At 46.5% G+C, this 16,397-nt stretch overlaps 1 protein-coding gene across 1 annotated transcript in view; it reads right to left on the bottom strand.

The window, feature by feature from the left end:
- Positions 1-7,260: 7,260 nt before the first annotated feature.
- The window catches only part of Bcat1 (branched chain amino acid transaminase 1), a 48,215-nt gene continuing 39,078 nt past the window's right edge, over positions 7,261-16,397 (bottom strand). Inside the window, exons 8-11 of the mRNA XM_038320116.1 lie at positions 15,387-15,472; positions 13,223-13,363; positions 10,611-10,685; positions 7,261-7,490 (exon numbers count right to left, since the gene is read on the bottom strand). Coding sequence (XP_038176044.1) covers positions 7,449-7,490; positions 10,611-10,685; positions 13,223-13,363; positions 15,387-15,472 — 344 coding nt within the window. The 3' untranslated portion in view covers positions 7,261-7,448. The remainder of the gene's footprint in view (positions 7,491-10,610; positions 10,686-13,222; positions 13,364-15,386; positions 15,473-16,397) is intronic.

Below are 16,397 nucleotides of genomic sequence, written 5' to 3'. Positions count from 1 at the left end.
TCGTTCCTCCCTGTACCCCCCAATTCCTTCATCTATGCGGTCATTTCTACTTTGCAAATGATCTGATTGAGAGGATGCTATGGCTCTGTGATGTTGAGTAGATTTAAGAACAGCACTTTGGGGCTGAATGTGCAGAGTTGTCTTGCTAAAATGAGGATTCTGACAAGGGTCTTAGAGACTATATCTCCACAAAGCACATGGGGTTTCTATTGCTACTGGCCGACTAGCAGAGCTGCACGCGGCAAGGTTTTAAATCACTTCAGAACTAATCCAGCAGGTGCAATTTTAGATTGTAAAAGATACTCTCTAAAAAAAATTAAATTAAATTAAACCCACACACCAGGAAGCTAGTATGATTTTCAAAGCTAAATAGTTATGTCTTTTTTGGGCCAAGTAGGAGCTCTTGCAAGCTGAGGCTTCGAGAGGAAGTTGGCAGGACCAAGCAGTGAAGACCAGAGCCAGACCAACTCTGAGGAGGCAGGAGGCTGCCCAAATCACCATGGGCAAAGTGCTATGGTAACTCCAGGTCCAATCAAAGCCATTTCGAGAATCTGAGTTAAAGACTGGCTGGTGGGGTCCAAAGCAGTCATAATCAGGCAAGAGGCAGTGATCTTGTTCCAAAAGTGTTGATCTAGAGAGAAACTGGACCCACAATACCTGTGTGGGAATAGAGAAGTCCAGACTTGAAAAGACGGTGGTTCCTGGCCAAACAAACTGTGGTTCTGGGCACGGTATCCATTACAAAGACCTGTACCAGGGTGGAAATCCTGTCTGTGAGCATGGATGAGCCCACACATGGAGGCCAGGGAGGAAGCTCATTCAGTGAGTCCAGGGGTTTGTTCAGGAGATGCAGATGCTAGGATTAGCATCTCACAGCTACTTTCAGGCCCCTGGCCCTCAGCTGTTCCTTTGCTGTCGGGCCCGTTTCCAATGAACCCTCTAAGAAGACTCACGGAACCTGCAAGCCAAGCAGCAACGCAAGCCCTGTTACACGAGGAGTGCTTAAAGGAACTTGTCCGTGATGGAAGACATTGTGGTTTGTGTTTAAAGGAACTTGTCCGTGATGGAAGACGTTATGATTTGAATGCAAATGGGCCCCATTGGCTCCTAGGGAGTGGTCTCATTGGAGGAAGTGTGACTCCACACATTTAACCAGATGTTATACAGGAAGGAACAGAATGGGAGGGTGATGTGGGTCATTTAGCAGAGGCCTTCCTTCCCTAGCTCCTCAGTGAAACATAAACTTGGCACTTGGGAGGTGGAGACAGGAAGATCAGAACTTCAAAGTCACCATCAGCTACATATGTGAGGCCAACTTGGATTACATGAGACTCTATCTTAAAACAACAGCCAAGTGTGTTAAGAGGGGACAGGGTCCAGATGGGTTCAGTGGTCAAGAGCACTGACTGCTCTTACAAAGGACCCAAGTACAGTTCCCAGAACCCACATGACAACTCACAACCAGTAACTCTATTTTCAGGGGGACCTGACACCCTCTTCTGGCCTCCACGGTGACTATATGCACATGATGCACACACAGGGCATGCAGACAAAATACCCTTCCGCAGAGAACACATTATATGCACACATACATACTTGCACACACGAGTAAAAGGGAAACATGGAGAAAGGCAAGTCCAGACGATGCTGACTGTTTCCTGAGCTGAGTCTGACGAGTACAGCACTGTTAAAGAGCATGTAGTGAACCTGGGCTTTACACTGTAAATTCAGCAGGTTCCAGAGGACACCATCGTGGTCAGTGTGTTCGTGGATTTAGTAAAATTTAGTAAAGCCATGAGATGGGATTTTATTGTGAAGGTGGCTGCTTACTTGATGCCCATCCCATCCAATTACACACACGTGCACACACCCACATTTACATCTGCCCATCCCATCCAATTACACACACGTGCACACACCCACATTTACATCTGCCCATCCCATTCAATTACACACACGTGCACACACATTTACACCTGCCCATCCCATCCAATTACACATACATGCGCACACTCACGTTTACACCTGGGTTCCATTCAACACATACACACACACGCCAAAACATTTCCATCCAACTTAAGAAAAAAAATGAGGACATGTGCCTTCTCAATTCAGGCCAGAAAAACTAACAATAATTTAAGGGGCAATGTGTAACCAAGCCCTCAAAAACACTTCCCTCCCTGATGCTTGTAGCTGATGCCTGATGACTGTCCTCCCTCTATGGGGGACCATGCAGCACCAAGGGCTTTGGAACTCGAGTTTCTCTTAGGTGCTGTTGGCCACTAAAGTAAACTAGCTGATGTGCCTTAGCTGATTAGTTCTCTGAGCTGCCTGGAATGAACCAGTGAAAATGTTCCACATGTTTCTTCCTCAGCACGGGAACAATGCCATCTGTCGCTGGATGAGCCTGGGTTCTTAGGAGAAAGTTGAAAGGGGGCTCAGTCTGTGGCAGGCATGTCTGTGTCTCTCAGTTTAGCCACTGATAGTTTAAGGAATCCAATTAACTCATGATTTGGGAATTAAAGGAGGCCAGCCAATTCAATGCCTACCAAGTGTCTTAATTCCCACACACGGGGTCTCAGGTATCCCAGGGTGGCCTCAGACTAAGTAACCACGGATGATTTTGAACTTCCAATTCTCCTGCCTCTACCTCCTCAGTGTCAGGATCAAACCATTCCCAAAGGTGAGCCTGCTTCATTCTGCTTCTGCTGCTGTGATAAATGCCACAACCAAAACCAGTTTGGGGAGGTAGGGGTTTATTCATCTTATGGGTTTCATACAGTCCAGCATCAAAAGGCATCAAGACAGGAACTCAAAGGAGTTTGAATCCATGGAGGAATGCCCTCTACAGACTTGCTCTGTGGCCCACGTTCTGCTGCCTTTCTTACACAGTTCAGGCCCAATGGCCTAGGGATATACACACGGGGCTGGACCCACCTATATTTTTTAGCAATAATCTTAAAAAATGGCCATCGACCTGCCCAAAGGCCAATGTGATGCAGTCAGTTCTTCGGTAGCACCCTCTTTCAGGTGTCAGATTCACAGCTGAAGCTATGACACAACCCACAGTCAAAATTAACCTCTGCACAGGGGACGGTAACATCTGGGAGATGTCAAGTTTTGATGCTGTTGTCTTGATCTGCAACCTGCCTGCACAGGGAGCCAAGCAGGCTGGGAAGTTCAGGCAGGATTGGCCGTATTCTTAGGACTTCAGCTGGCGGGGTGAGGGCCATCTGCTGTCCTTGGAACTCACTGATCTGAAGGGTAGCCAGACGTGCGACCTGCCCATCAAGGTTCTATTCACGTGGAGGGTAGACCCTGACTTGTACAATTGGTTCCTACTCCGGTTTCTGTCTCCTCTACTCACCAATTAAGGAGTGAACTCTTGGCCACAAGATCAGCCAACAGCTCTTAGCCATTCTCCCATGATTACCCATCTGCATGCTAGGATATTTCCTAGCTCAGAAGATGCCAGAGATTAAAGCAGGGATTGCCTGTTTCCCAGGGTGAAGGAATCTTCGATGAGAAATGCTTACTTGGTTATATAACTACCTTTAAACAAATACAAGTCACTTTGTTCTTTTTTTAAAAAAAAAAAAGTTCAACTTTGAAAATTAGGGACCAGAGACAGCACAGATCTCTTAATGGGACGGCAAGGGCTGGAGGGACAGCTGCTCCTCAGAAGACCCAGGTGTAATTCCAAATACCCACTGGTTGCTCACAAACATCTGTTAATGCAGGGCCATGGGATCCAGTACCCTCTCCTGGCCTGTGGGCCCTGCACGCATGCAGTTACAAAGACATACATGGAGTCAAAACACAGACACATAAACTGCTCTTCCATAGGACCTATGTTCAATTCCCAGCACCCACATGGCGTCTCACACCTGTGAAATTCTACTCCTAGGAGTCCCAAACCCTTCTCCAGGCATGGGTATATGGCACATATATGTGCACAGACAGACATGAAATCATGAAAAAATCTATACACATAATTGTAAAAATTCATATGTAATAAGTATATTTATGGATTTGGCTTTATTCTCTCAAAGGCACGTGCATCTGAGGGCAAGCTGATCAAGACCTAATATAGTAGTTACAAGGTCTTTTTTATGCTCTCGGGGCTTTGAACATGTATCTTTTCTTTGTAAAGTTTTTTTTTTTTTTGTATTCTGAAGGTAACTAACTAGCCATGTGCTGGAGCATCATTTGTCAGGGTGGTGAACTCATTATGGCAGTAAACAGGAGAAGACCAGTTTTAGTCACTTTGCTCACAGCTAAATACCTCACAAAAGTAGAGAAAAGGGGACGGATTTTGACTCAGTCTGAGGAGATGTGCTCTTCATGGCAGGAAGGTTTCATGGCCAGATGGATGGCTGCGGGCAGCCCCGTGGTGAAGTCCAGGCTGCTTGTTCACATCCTGGTAGGTCGGGAAGCAGAGACACGGGAATGTCATCAATCAACAGGTTCCTTTCCCTTTCGTGGCCCACATCCCAGCCCATTAGGTCTCGCAATCCCAACTCAGGGAGGTCCTTCTCCCTTCAGATGACAGTCTGAAGAGCCCTCAGACACCCCAAGTGGATGTTTGAGATTGACCATCACAGCTATCATCTTTCTGTGCCACACTGAAAGGCAGGAACAAGACACTGTAGCCAGGGGAGATGGTTTGTTTGCTTGATTTACTCATGTGCTGTGTTAGGGGATGGTTGGGAGCATTCTATGGCAGGCACACACACACACACAAAAAAAAAAAACTTGTAGAAGTCAGTTCTTCCTTCAACCAGGTCAGTCCTGGGGCTGAATTTAGATCATCAGGCTGGGTGGCCAGGACTTTCCTTCCCGTGCCATCTCACCAGCCCAGAGTGGTTCTTAAATGCCCCTTTTATTTCTTGCTCAAACATTTGAGATGGTCGTGTGGTTTCAGGTGTCTGGTGCCCTCAGTCCTTAGGCTTGGTGCTGCTGTGGTTCAAACATGCCCAAACCTTGGGACATACTATAACTTCACACACGCAAGCTTGACGGTTTCACGACACGAGACAGTGTGCTTTTCGGTTGTTTTATTGGCAGCAGCAAAGTGTGCATAATCCCAGATCTGAAGAACCTGCCAACAATGAAGAACTTATCTGCTGCAGAGTACAACCACCTCAGGTTCTTAACACAAACATAAAGCGCTGCCCTCAAGATGGCTGTGGTACAACAAAGCCACCTCTGAGTGCGTAATTGTGCTTCTATAAACCCTTCGAAGGAGAGTTCCCTTCACCCAGTGCCTGCTATGTCACCATCTTTATACGACCATCCCTTCAAGACCTTCTAACCATGTTCCCTGAAAGCTGAGCCTTGCTCACAATGCCTCTTTCTTTCTATCTGCTTAAGAAAGAAGCTGGGCCTTGCAGTGATGTGGCCCCAGTGCTGATGCTGAGACACTGTTGTTCAGCTGATGCTGTTCCCACCCATAATCTCTGATGTCAAAACTTGCAGTACTTATTTGCTCTCCGCACCAACATCACCAGGCGTGGTAGCCAAGGAGCACAAATTCTGGGCCTGTGTAACATAAGCTTCCTCTGTTTAATTGTGTCTGCCCAGACATCTGTGGGAGCATTCCCGACCGGACGTCAGCAGAGATAGATCTGTGGGTGTACAAGAGGATACACAAGCTGACTAGTTTAACCTTCAGACGGTCTTGGTATGCTTCCAGGACTGAATGAAGAATGACTTCACAGCCTCCTACCTCAGCCCTCTTATTGTCTGGAGCTTATTAATTACATTAGAAAGAGGGGATCACCCTGTAGCTCAGACTGGCCCAGAACTCACAGAAATCCTCCTGCCTCATCGGCTCAGGTATTTTTGAGACCTGATTTTAATCTGTGGAGAATGGAAGAAGCCCTGCATCTATGGAAAAGGTACGAGAGCCATGGGAACTGAAGTTATCTCCATCCCGTTAGCGATCCTGTGGATAACTGCCAGGCTCTCATGAAACCAGCCACAGGGAGTGGGAGCATGGTGCACATATAGTTATAAGCTCCATAATTTCCAAATCTGCTGCCCTTCCCCAAGGCACAGGAGTAGCAGTGTGCAGACTGCGAAGGAAGGAAGAGTCACGGTCTGGACACCGCTGACTATTTAGACTCCGGCTTCTGACTCTGAAAGCAATGGCTGCAGAGCAGACACGATTCTCTCCTGGATAAACCAGGAAATGAAAGACCTTTCCACTCACGGTCCCTAAACAAAGAAAACACTGGAATTATTCTGTTACCCAGCCAGGTGGCTCATCAATGCTCACCCAAGAGAATGGCACAAAATGTGGAGGAAGATCAAAACCCAGAGCATCTCCCTACCTACCCTTCTGTTTGGCATTTAACACTCAATGTACAGCATTGTAATTTCCATGTGGTTGGCACTTTATCGTGAATTCTGTCCGGGGCAATCGCTTCAGTTCCAAGATAACCTTAAAATGTAAGATCATTCTCCCAACCAACCATGATGTAGGAGTCAGTGGACAAGAAAGAAAGACAGCGTGAGGTGATGCTGCAGTGTGCTTCCAGAATTAGGCATGGCTTCCGAAAGGGTTCCAGCATGGAGACAGGAAGTACACTTCCGTGTTTGTTTTTATAATAAATACGTACAGAACACCTACCATGTGCTAGGCTTTGAGGATACAACCATCTAGAAGGCATAGGGCCCCTAGCCCATAGCAGCATGGTGAGCAGCAGTTATAATACTATATAAAAGGCAGTGGGGGCAAGGAGCTTGATCCTCAGAGACCCCAGGTGAAACCGCAGCAGACCATGATACCAGAGAGGGATAGTTCCTCCTTAGCTTGGACTTAAGGACCTACAAAAGCACGGAGGAAAGAAATCCAGGTGACCACATTTTTGGCTCAAAGACAAAAAAACAAATCAAGACATGACCGTGCCCAGCCGTCACCCGGCTTCAGAAGGTGGAGGCAGGAGGACTGTGTTGAGTCTGAGATCAGCCTGGGCAGACATCAGGAAGTAACAGGCCAGCCAGGGCTACCTAGAGAGTTCAACTCCCAACCAAAACCCAAAAAACTCACTGGCAACGATAACAGAAAGCCCTGCTCTGAGTGTTCCCAAGGCTACCCACAAGCCACAGGGACGCCACCTGTGAAATGTCTTCCGTCGTCCTTCCACACATACAGACATGGGGAACACTACCTTCTGCTAATGAACAGACATTTGGATCTTGTGCAGGACAAAGGGAGGCATCGATATCTCCTCAGAGAAAGCTCCGGTAGAGAAAGCGACAGTAGTCGCTACGGCGTTTGCAGGTGACATCTGGCACTGACAATTTCCTGTGGCTCAAGGAAAACCCTCCGCTTGGTAGCACACGAACACTGCAACTCTAACACACAAAACTAAAGAGGCGGTCACGGTTCGGGGCGGAGGTCTGTCTTCTGTGGCACACCACCGACCCACTGGGATTTTCCATCAGGGTAACACGATTGTCCAGTCACTCTCCACCCTTCCGTACTACGACAAAAGCAAAAACACACGTTTCAGTGTAAAACCAAGACTTGAGCAAACCCGAACAGCCGCAACTGTCCAATGGGTCCGTTTACTACACCGGAGAGAGGGCTTGGTGTCCGCGCAAAAACGTCTCTGATTCCAGTTCTATGGATCCAAGACCCTCTCTGGCCTCCATACACTTTCAACCCCTCCAGCATCCCCGTACACACATAACTAAAAACAAAAATCAATCTACAGAAAAAATCAGTAAATCAGGGTGACAACACATGCTTGCAACCCCAGCCCTTGGGTAATGAAGGCAGGAGGATCTATAGGAATTGAAGGCTAGCCTGGGCTATATGAGACCCTGCCTCCATCAATAGAATGAAAACGGCCTTATTGTGAACCTGTAGCTGCCTTTTTGCATCCCATGAACCAAGAGCTCATTGTTCATACTGCTTTCCCTGATCCCGAGGCCCAGGCTCCAGCCGCCCTGGGGCAGGTCCAGCCGTGTCAGGACCCACCCAGACAGGCAAACATGCACTGTGGCTTTGGAAGGGGAGTCTGACACTTTGAGTGATGTGAAGTCGGTTGGGTCTCCTTCAGCAGCCCTGGTTTGAAGGCCTTTCTCCAGGGTGACGCTACTGAATGACAGCAGAACTTTAGGGTGTGTGGCTTGGTCACCTGGCACAGTGGATCCACCTGAGCTGCATGGGAAGCTGCCACCTGCTAATCTCAGACACCAGACCAACATCGATTCTCTAAAACTGTGAGCTAGACAAGCCTTTCCTTGGAAAATTCCTAGCCTCGAGTGTTTGGCTACGAAGCCCACCAATGCCACATTGTTCAAGACACTTTTCCTATCTCTTCTTAGAATGTGTAAATACTTAGGAGCAACACAAGATTTGGTTTAAAGAAATTTATCTCGGCTTCTCGTTCCTTTCAGGGAAGAAATATTACTGTCTGTATTCTCTACCCTAGACCCCGAGCTAAACCCCAGGGGACATAAAGAGAAGGAAAAACCTCCAGCATTAAAACAGCTCGAGGAGGGGACAAACGTGTGACTGATTATAAAGGAACGTCAGGGTCTTAGGTGGGTCAGGAGGTATTTAAAAGGTTCCCACAGAGGTTCAGGTCTAGCCTGGTCTACACCGTGAGACCCTGTCTCTAAAGCAAACCCAATGATACAGAGTCCCACAAGGAATGAACGCTGAAGGACAGACATGACCCTGTAAACCAAACTGTAGGAGGTTTGGCAGAGGCAAGGAGCATCACAGGACAAAGAGCATCTGGAGAAGAGGGCTGACCTAAAGAATGGGCACTGCTGTGGCTTGGTGGGCAGAAACAGCATGGTTGCCCACGCTTACCTTGGCTTCTGTAAAAAAAAACCAGGAGTGCTTTTCCTTGGTGGTTATAAATAGAAAGAAAGGGGGGGAAGAAAACAGAACAACCTTGTATTGAACTGTCCCCTGCAGCAGATATTTATAGTAACATAGCACCCAGGACAGTGTGGATTACTGGCCCCAATGGAAGTACTTAGCCTAGCACTCAAAGTCTAAGCGTTAAGTCAGCTCCAAGGTTTCAGAGATTTCCCCCTGGGTCATACTGGCAAGAGCCTTGGTTTCTCTTTCCCTTGCTTTGCTGGTTATTACCCTTGTCTTCAAAATCTGTGGGACACTTTGTAGGGAAACATCATGTTTCCATGTAACACCCAAAGAGATCGAATCTCAAACGTGATGTAACATCAGACTTTTCTTGCCCCCTCAGTAATTACCAAAATTACTTTTCTTGGAAATAGACTAGCTAGTCCCTTGGCTATCAGTACCAATTTGCCCTCTTGTAAGGGAATAATTTGGAGGCTTGAGGACACAAGCACAAAATAATTGAGGGAAAAAAGATGTGGTTTTGATTGCGGGTGGTTGGCCCTGGTGCTTACACAGCTGGGAAATGTGCGGTGCCTGTGCTTGGTGGCTGGCTCTGAGGCACTTCCCTATCCCCTGTGCTTGTGCTTGCAACCTCTTTGTCTCTCTTTTCTGTATGAGTTCCGAGTGAATTGTTGGGCTTTTTGGTTGTTTTTAAAGGCAGGCTGTCTCATAGCCTAGGCTGGCCTCAAACTTGCAATGTATCTGACGGCCACGAACTTCTGATCCTCCCACCTCTAACCCCCAAGTGTTGAACTGTAGGCATGCACACGAAACCTCTGGTTGTAAGCATCACAACCCAGGGTGCAATGCGTGTTAGAGAGCCCACTGCCAGTCAAGCTACATCCCCAGCCCATGTTGGAGTCAGTGCCACCGCCTCTAAAGAACATGAAGTCAAGAGAGAAAGGGTCTGGTTTTCTTAAATGTTCTACCATGTATGTCCTTTATTATTTTTTTCTTTTTCCAGTGTGTGTGTGTGTGTGTGTGTGTGTGTGTTATGCATTTCTATATGTATATAGATGCATGTATATGTGGATGTACATGTGTACACATGCATGGAAAATCCCAAGGCCGACATTCTTCTTAGAGGTAGGGTCTCTTAGTCAGACCCAAAGCTCACGGATATGGTAATCTCACTAACCACTCATTCTGGAGAGCCCCTGGCTCTCTGTCAGAAGCTGGAATTGCCAGCTGGCTGCTATGTCCATCCGGTACTTATATAGGATTCTCGGGACCTGAATGCAATGGACAGTGAGCATTTTAATCACCCAGCCCCTATATGAATCTTTTCTATTTCAACTTTTATTTTTTTTTAAGATGGGCCTCACCACATATTCCTGGTGGACCTGAACTCCCTATGTGGAGCAGGCTGGCCTTGAAGTCAGAGATCTCTTTGCCATACCTCCCAAGTACTGGTATTAAAGGGGTATCCCACCTCACCAAGTTTCTTATGATTATGAGCCCCAAGGTGGGTTTGTTTGCGATATTTTCTTTACATTTATTTTATGTATCTGAATGTTTTTGCTACATGTACATACGTGTACCATATGCATGGTGTGCCTCAGGCACGCAGAAGAGGGCATCAGATTTCCTGGAACTAGGGCTGTGAGCCCACTTTTGGGTTCTGGAGAATGAACTCAGGTCCTCTTCAAGAGCAGTAATATTCTTAACCTCTGAGCCATCTCCTAGCTGATCTCCAACCCCAGCTGGTAAAAACATCTACCTGGATATTGGTCAACTCTTCCAAGATGCGGCTTGCAAGCTTGGGCCCATTCTCCATTGTTGGGATGTGCAGCATCTGCAGAAGAAGGGAGAGAGCGCTCTGAGGGTGGGAAGCACACATGGCGGTGACAGGAAGCACACGTGGCATTCCTATGACATGATGGCAACTCTGTTAGGCCCAGAGAGGTACCCTAACATACCTATCACACACGCTACCTCCTACACCTGAGTTATCTCTGCTCAGAATTTGAAAAAGAAAAAAAAGTCAGCCAGTGACAGCATGTTCGTTTCCTACCAACCCAATCAAGTGCACAGAAGGTTTGAGTTCTAGTCTTCGGACGGTCTAAGGGATTGGGGAGACTAGAAGAGGTCCATGAAACAGTAGAGGAGCTCAGGATTCTAAGAATTCATAGGATGGATAATTGCCCTCTGTTGAACCCTTGGCCAAGAAACCAGAACTCAAAGATATTTTGCAACAAAGCAAGTCATTTCAAAGGGATAAATTAAAGTAAGTCTCATCCCCATTCACAAAAGGGTTTCTGAACCTGCATCTAGTGCAAGGTGTACCTCCAAGGGCTGTAACTCCCATGGGAAGGTAGATTAAATTCATAGCTGAAAGAGATTTCGTGCCCGTAGTTTGTATCTGAGTCCTTGCCCATTCATGCCTTGCTGGCAGGCTGGCTTTTGATGCTTTGATTTTAGTAGATAGCCCATATTCTCAAACACTCTTCTTATTATGCCTTTTAGTATAATAGGATAATTACAAGCCCTTTGGGCTCTGAATGCCTCCTAGAAGCTTTTAGGAGAAGCATTAAAAATAAGTTAACCTTTGTAAACTTTTATTTCTAGGGTGGAGTAACAATTGGATTTTAGTTACTAAAACAGACCAATATCAAACACAGACACTGCCAAAAAATACTCAGACTAGCCTCCTACAATCTCTTCTTTCCCTCTTTGTTTTCCTCAGTCCCTCTCTGGCATGCCACCTCCCTCCCCATCGCTCTGCCACACGGATAGAAAACCAGGTAGTTCTTCCACAGTTAAATAATCTGTGCGTGAAACTGTATCAGCAACAACCCCTGAAATCTCAAGCAAAGCATCATCATCATCATCATCGCAAACCCAATCAGCTGAGGTTGTAATGTTGAACGCAAAAGTCAGGGGAATTTACATTTAACGAGTTATTTGAAGCAGTTACTCTTATAAAAATAACCAGCACAAAACTACAGAAAAATGCCTACAGTTACAGACTGCCTGTATCCTACAGTTACAGACTGCCTGTATCCTACAGTTACAGACTGCCTGTATCCTACAGTTACAGACTGCCTGTATCCTACAGTTACAGACTGCCTGTATCCTACAGTTACAGACTGCCTGAATCCTACAGAATAATGCCTACAGTTACAGACTGCCCATACAAATGTAGAGTAACATTTACACATTTGTAGAATGCCTGTAAAATAATTCCTATCTTTACACTCTAAAGATAGAGGCTGAACCAGGCAGTGGTGGCGCATGCCTTTAATCCTGGCACTTGAGCGGCATGGAAAGGTAGATCTCTGTGAGTTTAAGGCCAGCCTGGTCTACAAAGTGAGTTCTAGGGCAGCCAGAGCTGCTACACAGAGAAATCCTATCTCAAAAAAAAAAGAAGACAGAGGCTGAATGACGTGCACGAGGACTGGGTTTTGCTATAATGGAGGAAGCCCTCCAACTGGCAAGATAACGCATATATGGCACAAGTAAAATGGGCAAGTGAGGGCTGGAGAGATGACTGCATGGTAAAGAGCACGGTTACTCTTCCAGAAGACCCCAATTTGATTCCCAGCACCCACAGAGTGACTCACAACCACCTGCAGAGGCAGTTTCAGGGGCTCCAACACCCTCTCTCTTCTGGCCTCCGTGGCATTGCATGCACATAGTGCCCAGACAGACATGCACACAAAATAGCCGTACACATGGAATAAAATAAATCTGTTCTTTAAAAGAGGGACAAGTGTAAAAAGGAGATAATCCTTGTATTGCTCCAGAGGTCTGAGTCCGACAACAGTGACGGCGGCAGAGGAAAGAGCAGGCAGTTCTCATGTGCATTTTGTGCCTGTTGTCGCTCTGTGCCTACGGCAGCAACTTGACATTCCCTGGGAACACTGAGCTTCCTGCTGTGCAGCCTACCTCAGCAGGCAGACAGAACGAGGCAGCTGTGTTAGTCCCCCCCACAGCTCCACACTTGCCAAGCACACGGCTTAACTCGCTCTTCATGTCTGAGCCCTCACTAAACGGCCAGGAAGATGGAATTTCTATGCGCACACAGGTCCAACCCGCTCACATTTCCCTCACACATTTTATGACTTCATTAGATGACAGGTTAAGTGCTTATGTATTTCGTAACTCCATTCATTTATTTGCTTACTGATTGAGAGCATCAGGCAGTACGGTGAGGAGGTCAGAGGTAAGCTAAGCTTCAAGAGTCGGGTTCTTTCCTTCCGTTATGTAGGTCCGAGGGACCAAAACTCAAGTTTTCAGCCTGGATGACAGGTGTCTCCACCCCTGTGCCATCTCACCAACCCCGGGGCACAAACTGACTTTAGAAATGACATATAGAACCTTTTGTCTTACCTGGTCTTTGTACAGAACTTCCGAGATGGGACAGACAATGCCGGCCGTCCCTGAGCCGAACAACTCCTTCACTCTGTTCCCCTCCAGGGCGGTGGTCAGGTCATTCATGGTGAGGTACCTCTCACACACCTTAAACTCACCCTGTGTGGAATAGCAAAAATAAACAAAGAAGAGAAAAAGAAAAGTCAGTGCTTACCTTTGGTTCTGGCTGAACTTCCAAATGACAGCTTTCACAAGTGAAGTCACCAAGATGATCCCCGTGCAGTCATGGTGTGTTCTCACACATGCCTGAGTCAAGACCTACACGCTGTCATGGATAAGGTCTCCCACTTACCACATTCTTCACGTCTTTGATAATAAAGGAGAGCAATTGGTGGCATCATACATCAGTACTGGGGGAGCTGCCATTTCCCACGTACCTGCCACGTGCCAGGCTCTTAAGGTGTCACCACCTCCTCTACTTCAGAGGGAGGTCACTTGGCTTCCAGAAGGCTTCCTTAAGACCAAACAGCTAGGCCGGGCGGTGGTGGCGCACTCCTTTAATCCCAGCACTCGGGAGGCAGAGGCAGGCGGATCTCTGTGAGTTAGAGGCCAGCCTGGTCTACAAGAGCTAGCTCCAGGACAGGCTCCAAAGCTACAGAGAAACCCTGTCTCAAAAAAAAAAAAAAAAAAAAAAAAAAAGACCAGGCAGCTAGTAAACAGGGGACTAGATTTGAACTAAGCCGATCTGATTGCTTTCGAAACCAAGCTGATATAACTGAAATAGTCTCTGTTAGGAGCCAATATTTTGATTTCATGAGAAATTAAAGCTAGCGGTGTTGAGATTTTATACAAAATTAAATTGCTAAACAATTTGTGTTCCAGAAATCAGCAAACATTACTGACAACAATTAAGGTCTATGTTCTGGAGAGGGAAAAAAAAACCAAAAAAACAGAAATAACCCATCTTGCAAGTCAACAGAATCGTGTTCACTGGGCTCGTCCTTATCTCTGGACTAGCTCCCTGGCAAGTCGCAGTGACCCCGAGTGCCTCTTGGCACTTTGTCTGTTTCAAGCTTTAAAATAAACTGCAGCCAAGAAGTCAAGAAAGACCCCTCCATAATACCCTGCTTTGCAAGCTCGGGGACGGGAGGTGTAGGACACACTGAGGCTCACACCCTGTCATCGGGCCTTCCATACTTGGTCAGTTTGTTCCCCTAATAAAACAAATTACTGAGCTTCGAAAAGCCATCTCTCCAAGTGCAGACATATTTGGGACAGGGCAAGCTGTTGGAAATTAGACCAACGGTTTGCAAATGTCATGCCCGATATGGCAGTCAACAGGCAGCAGTTGGTTCTGTCTACTCTGGACCGGGTAGGATTGTTTAGCCATTTCCTCTACTTTCAGTCTTTTCCGGAGAAACTGCTGGTCTGCTCTGAGATAATATGTGTGTCTAAACATTTGTCTACTAGGACTGTCTGGCCACAATGTGCTCAAAGCCTTTCCATGGTCTCTGGGGACCTTTAGAACACATGGGTCACAAGCACCAGCCAAGACCCATGCCAGCCTGCCAGCCCACTCTACTTCTACCTCACAAAAGCTATGTCACTTCAAATAACACATGCCTTAATACTCCTGCCTCTTTTGCATGGATTGGAAAGTCTGTTGAAAACAACTTTATATTTGCTTTGAGTGTTTTTAATTTTAAAATAAACATATGTAAAAATCTAAGATGATGGGGGGCAGTAGAGGGAGAAAGATAGACAAATCAACATTTTGCTGATATAAATACATCAATAAAAATCCATAGCTCCTATAATGGTCATGGACACAGTGGAATAACTATGTCACCAGTGCAATGAGGAACACCTCACAGTTGAAGTTAAGGATGGATGAAAACACCTGGCGTGGCACAGGTAAGTTAGTAGCAGAAGACACCCTGTACACATTGAGCCTAGTTAAAAGCCCTGCTCGCCAAGACAACCTGTTCAGCTGGCTCTCTGTGTGCCCTGCTAGAGAATACTTACTGACTGGTTTTGCCAACACAGACCTTCTAGGGAGATCTATGGCTCGAGGGAAGATTTGAAGATTAGATAATATTGGTGGGAACCACAGGATATGATATCATTTTTGATGAGTCTCTGTGCTGGACTTACGGAAGTCATTGGGATCAAGGGCACTCACCCACTGCTGTGCCAGCTCGATGATGCTCTGCCTCGTCACACCTGGGAGAATGATGCCATCTAGCGGAGGCGTCGCCAGCTCTTCTTCTGTTAATTAAAAACAGGAGTGTTTGCAAAACCTCGCTCATTGGACATGTTGCCGTGATAGCCATTGTTAGAAACATTTCTCACGATTAGACTAATAATAAACATGCAGGTAGTTAATTCCACTGTCCTGCATCATTAGGTCTCTCAAATCTCTACTCAGTTTTCAGCCAGGTATTGCTCTTGCAAGGAGGAGAGTTCTGCTCCCAGTACCCACCTAAGAGGCTCACAACTGCCTGTAACTCAGTTCCAAGGGATCCCGTCCTCTCTTCCAGAACCCATGGGCACTGCACTTGTGTGCACACTTCTTCACGCAGATGCACACACATACACATAATTAAGAATAACACAAATTTTCTTAAATGAGCAAAACCAAAAAGGGACCAGCAAGATGGCTCAGTGGATAAAGGTATCGGGCTCCGAGTCTGGTACCCTGAGTCCAACCCCCCAGAAACCCGTGATAGAAAGAGAGAACTGATCCCACAGGGTGTCCCCTGACCACCACACATGTGCACAGTGTACATGCTATTTGTTTTACACAACGTAAAATAATGCAATACAATTTTTGTAAAAGAAAAAAAAATTTTTTTGACCCAGAAAGGTAGCCTTATCTAATCATCTTCCATGCATCCTTCAGCTGTGGAACAATGAAATGCTTTGAGGGTAAGAGATTACAGGCTGCTGACTGCTCAGCCATTAGGAGCACTGGCTGCTCTTGCAGAGGACCCAACTAGGGCACCTAACAACTCTCTGTGACTCTAGTTCTGAGGATCCCAACGCCCTCTTCTGGCTGCCAAGGGTATCAGCACACATGTAAAGCACATGCAGTTTCTAAGGAATGCACACATGCGCACACGCACACAAATAATAATAAAGTCTATTCTCAGAAGTGAGAATTAAGGAATGCTCTTCACAATGAATGTCTAGA

The sequence above is a fragment of the Arvicola amphibius genome, chromosome 2, assembly GCF_903992535.2.
Source record: "Arvicola amphibius chromosome 2, mArvAmp1.2, whole genome shotgun sequence".
Lineage (NCBI taxonomy): Eukaryota > Metazoa > Chordata > Mammalia > Rodentia > Cricetidae > Arvicola > Arvicola amphibius.
The sequence above is the reverse complement of the archived record's forward strand: the minus strand, read 5'-3'. Positions and strand labels throughout refer to the sequence as shown.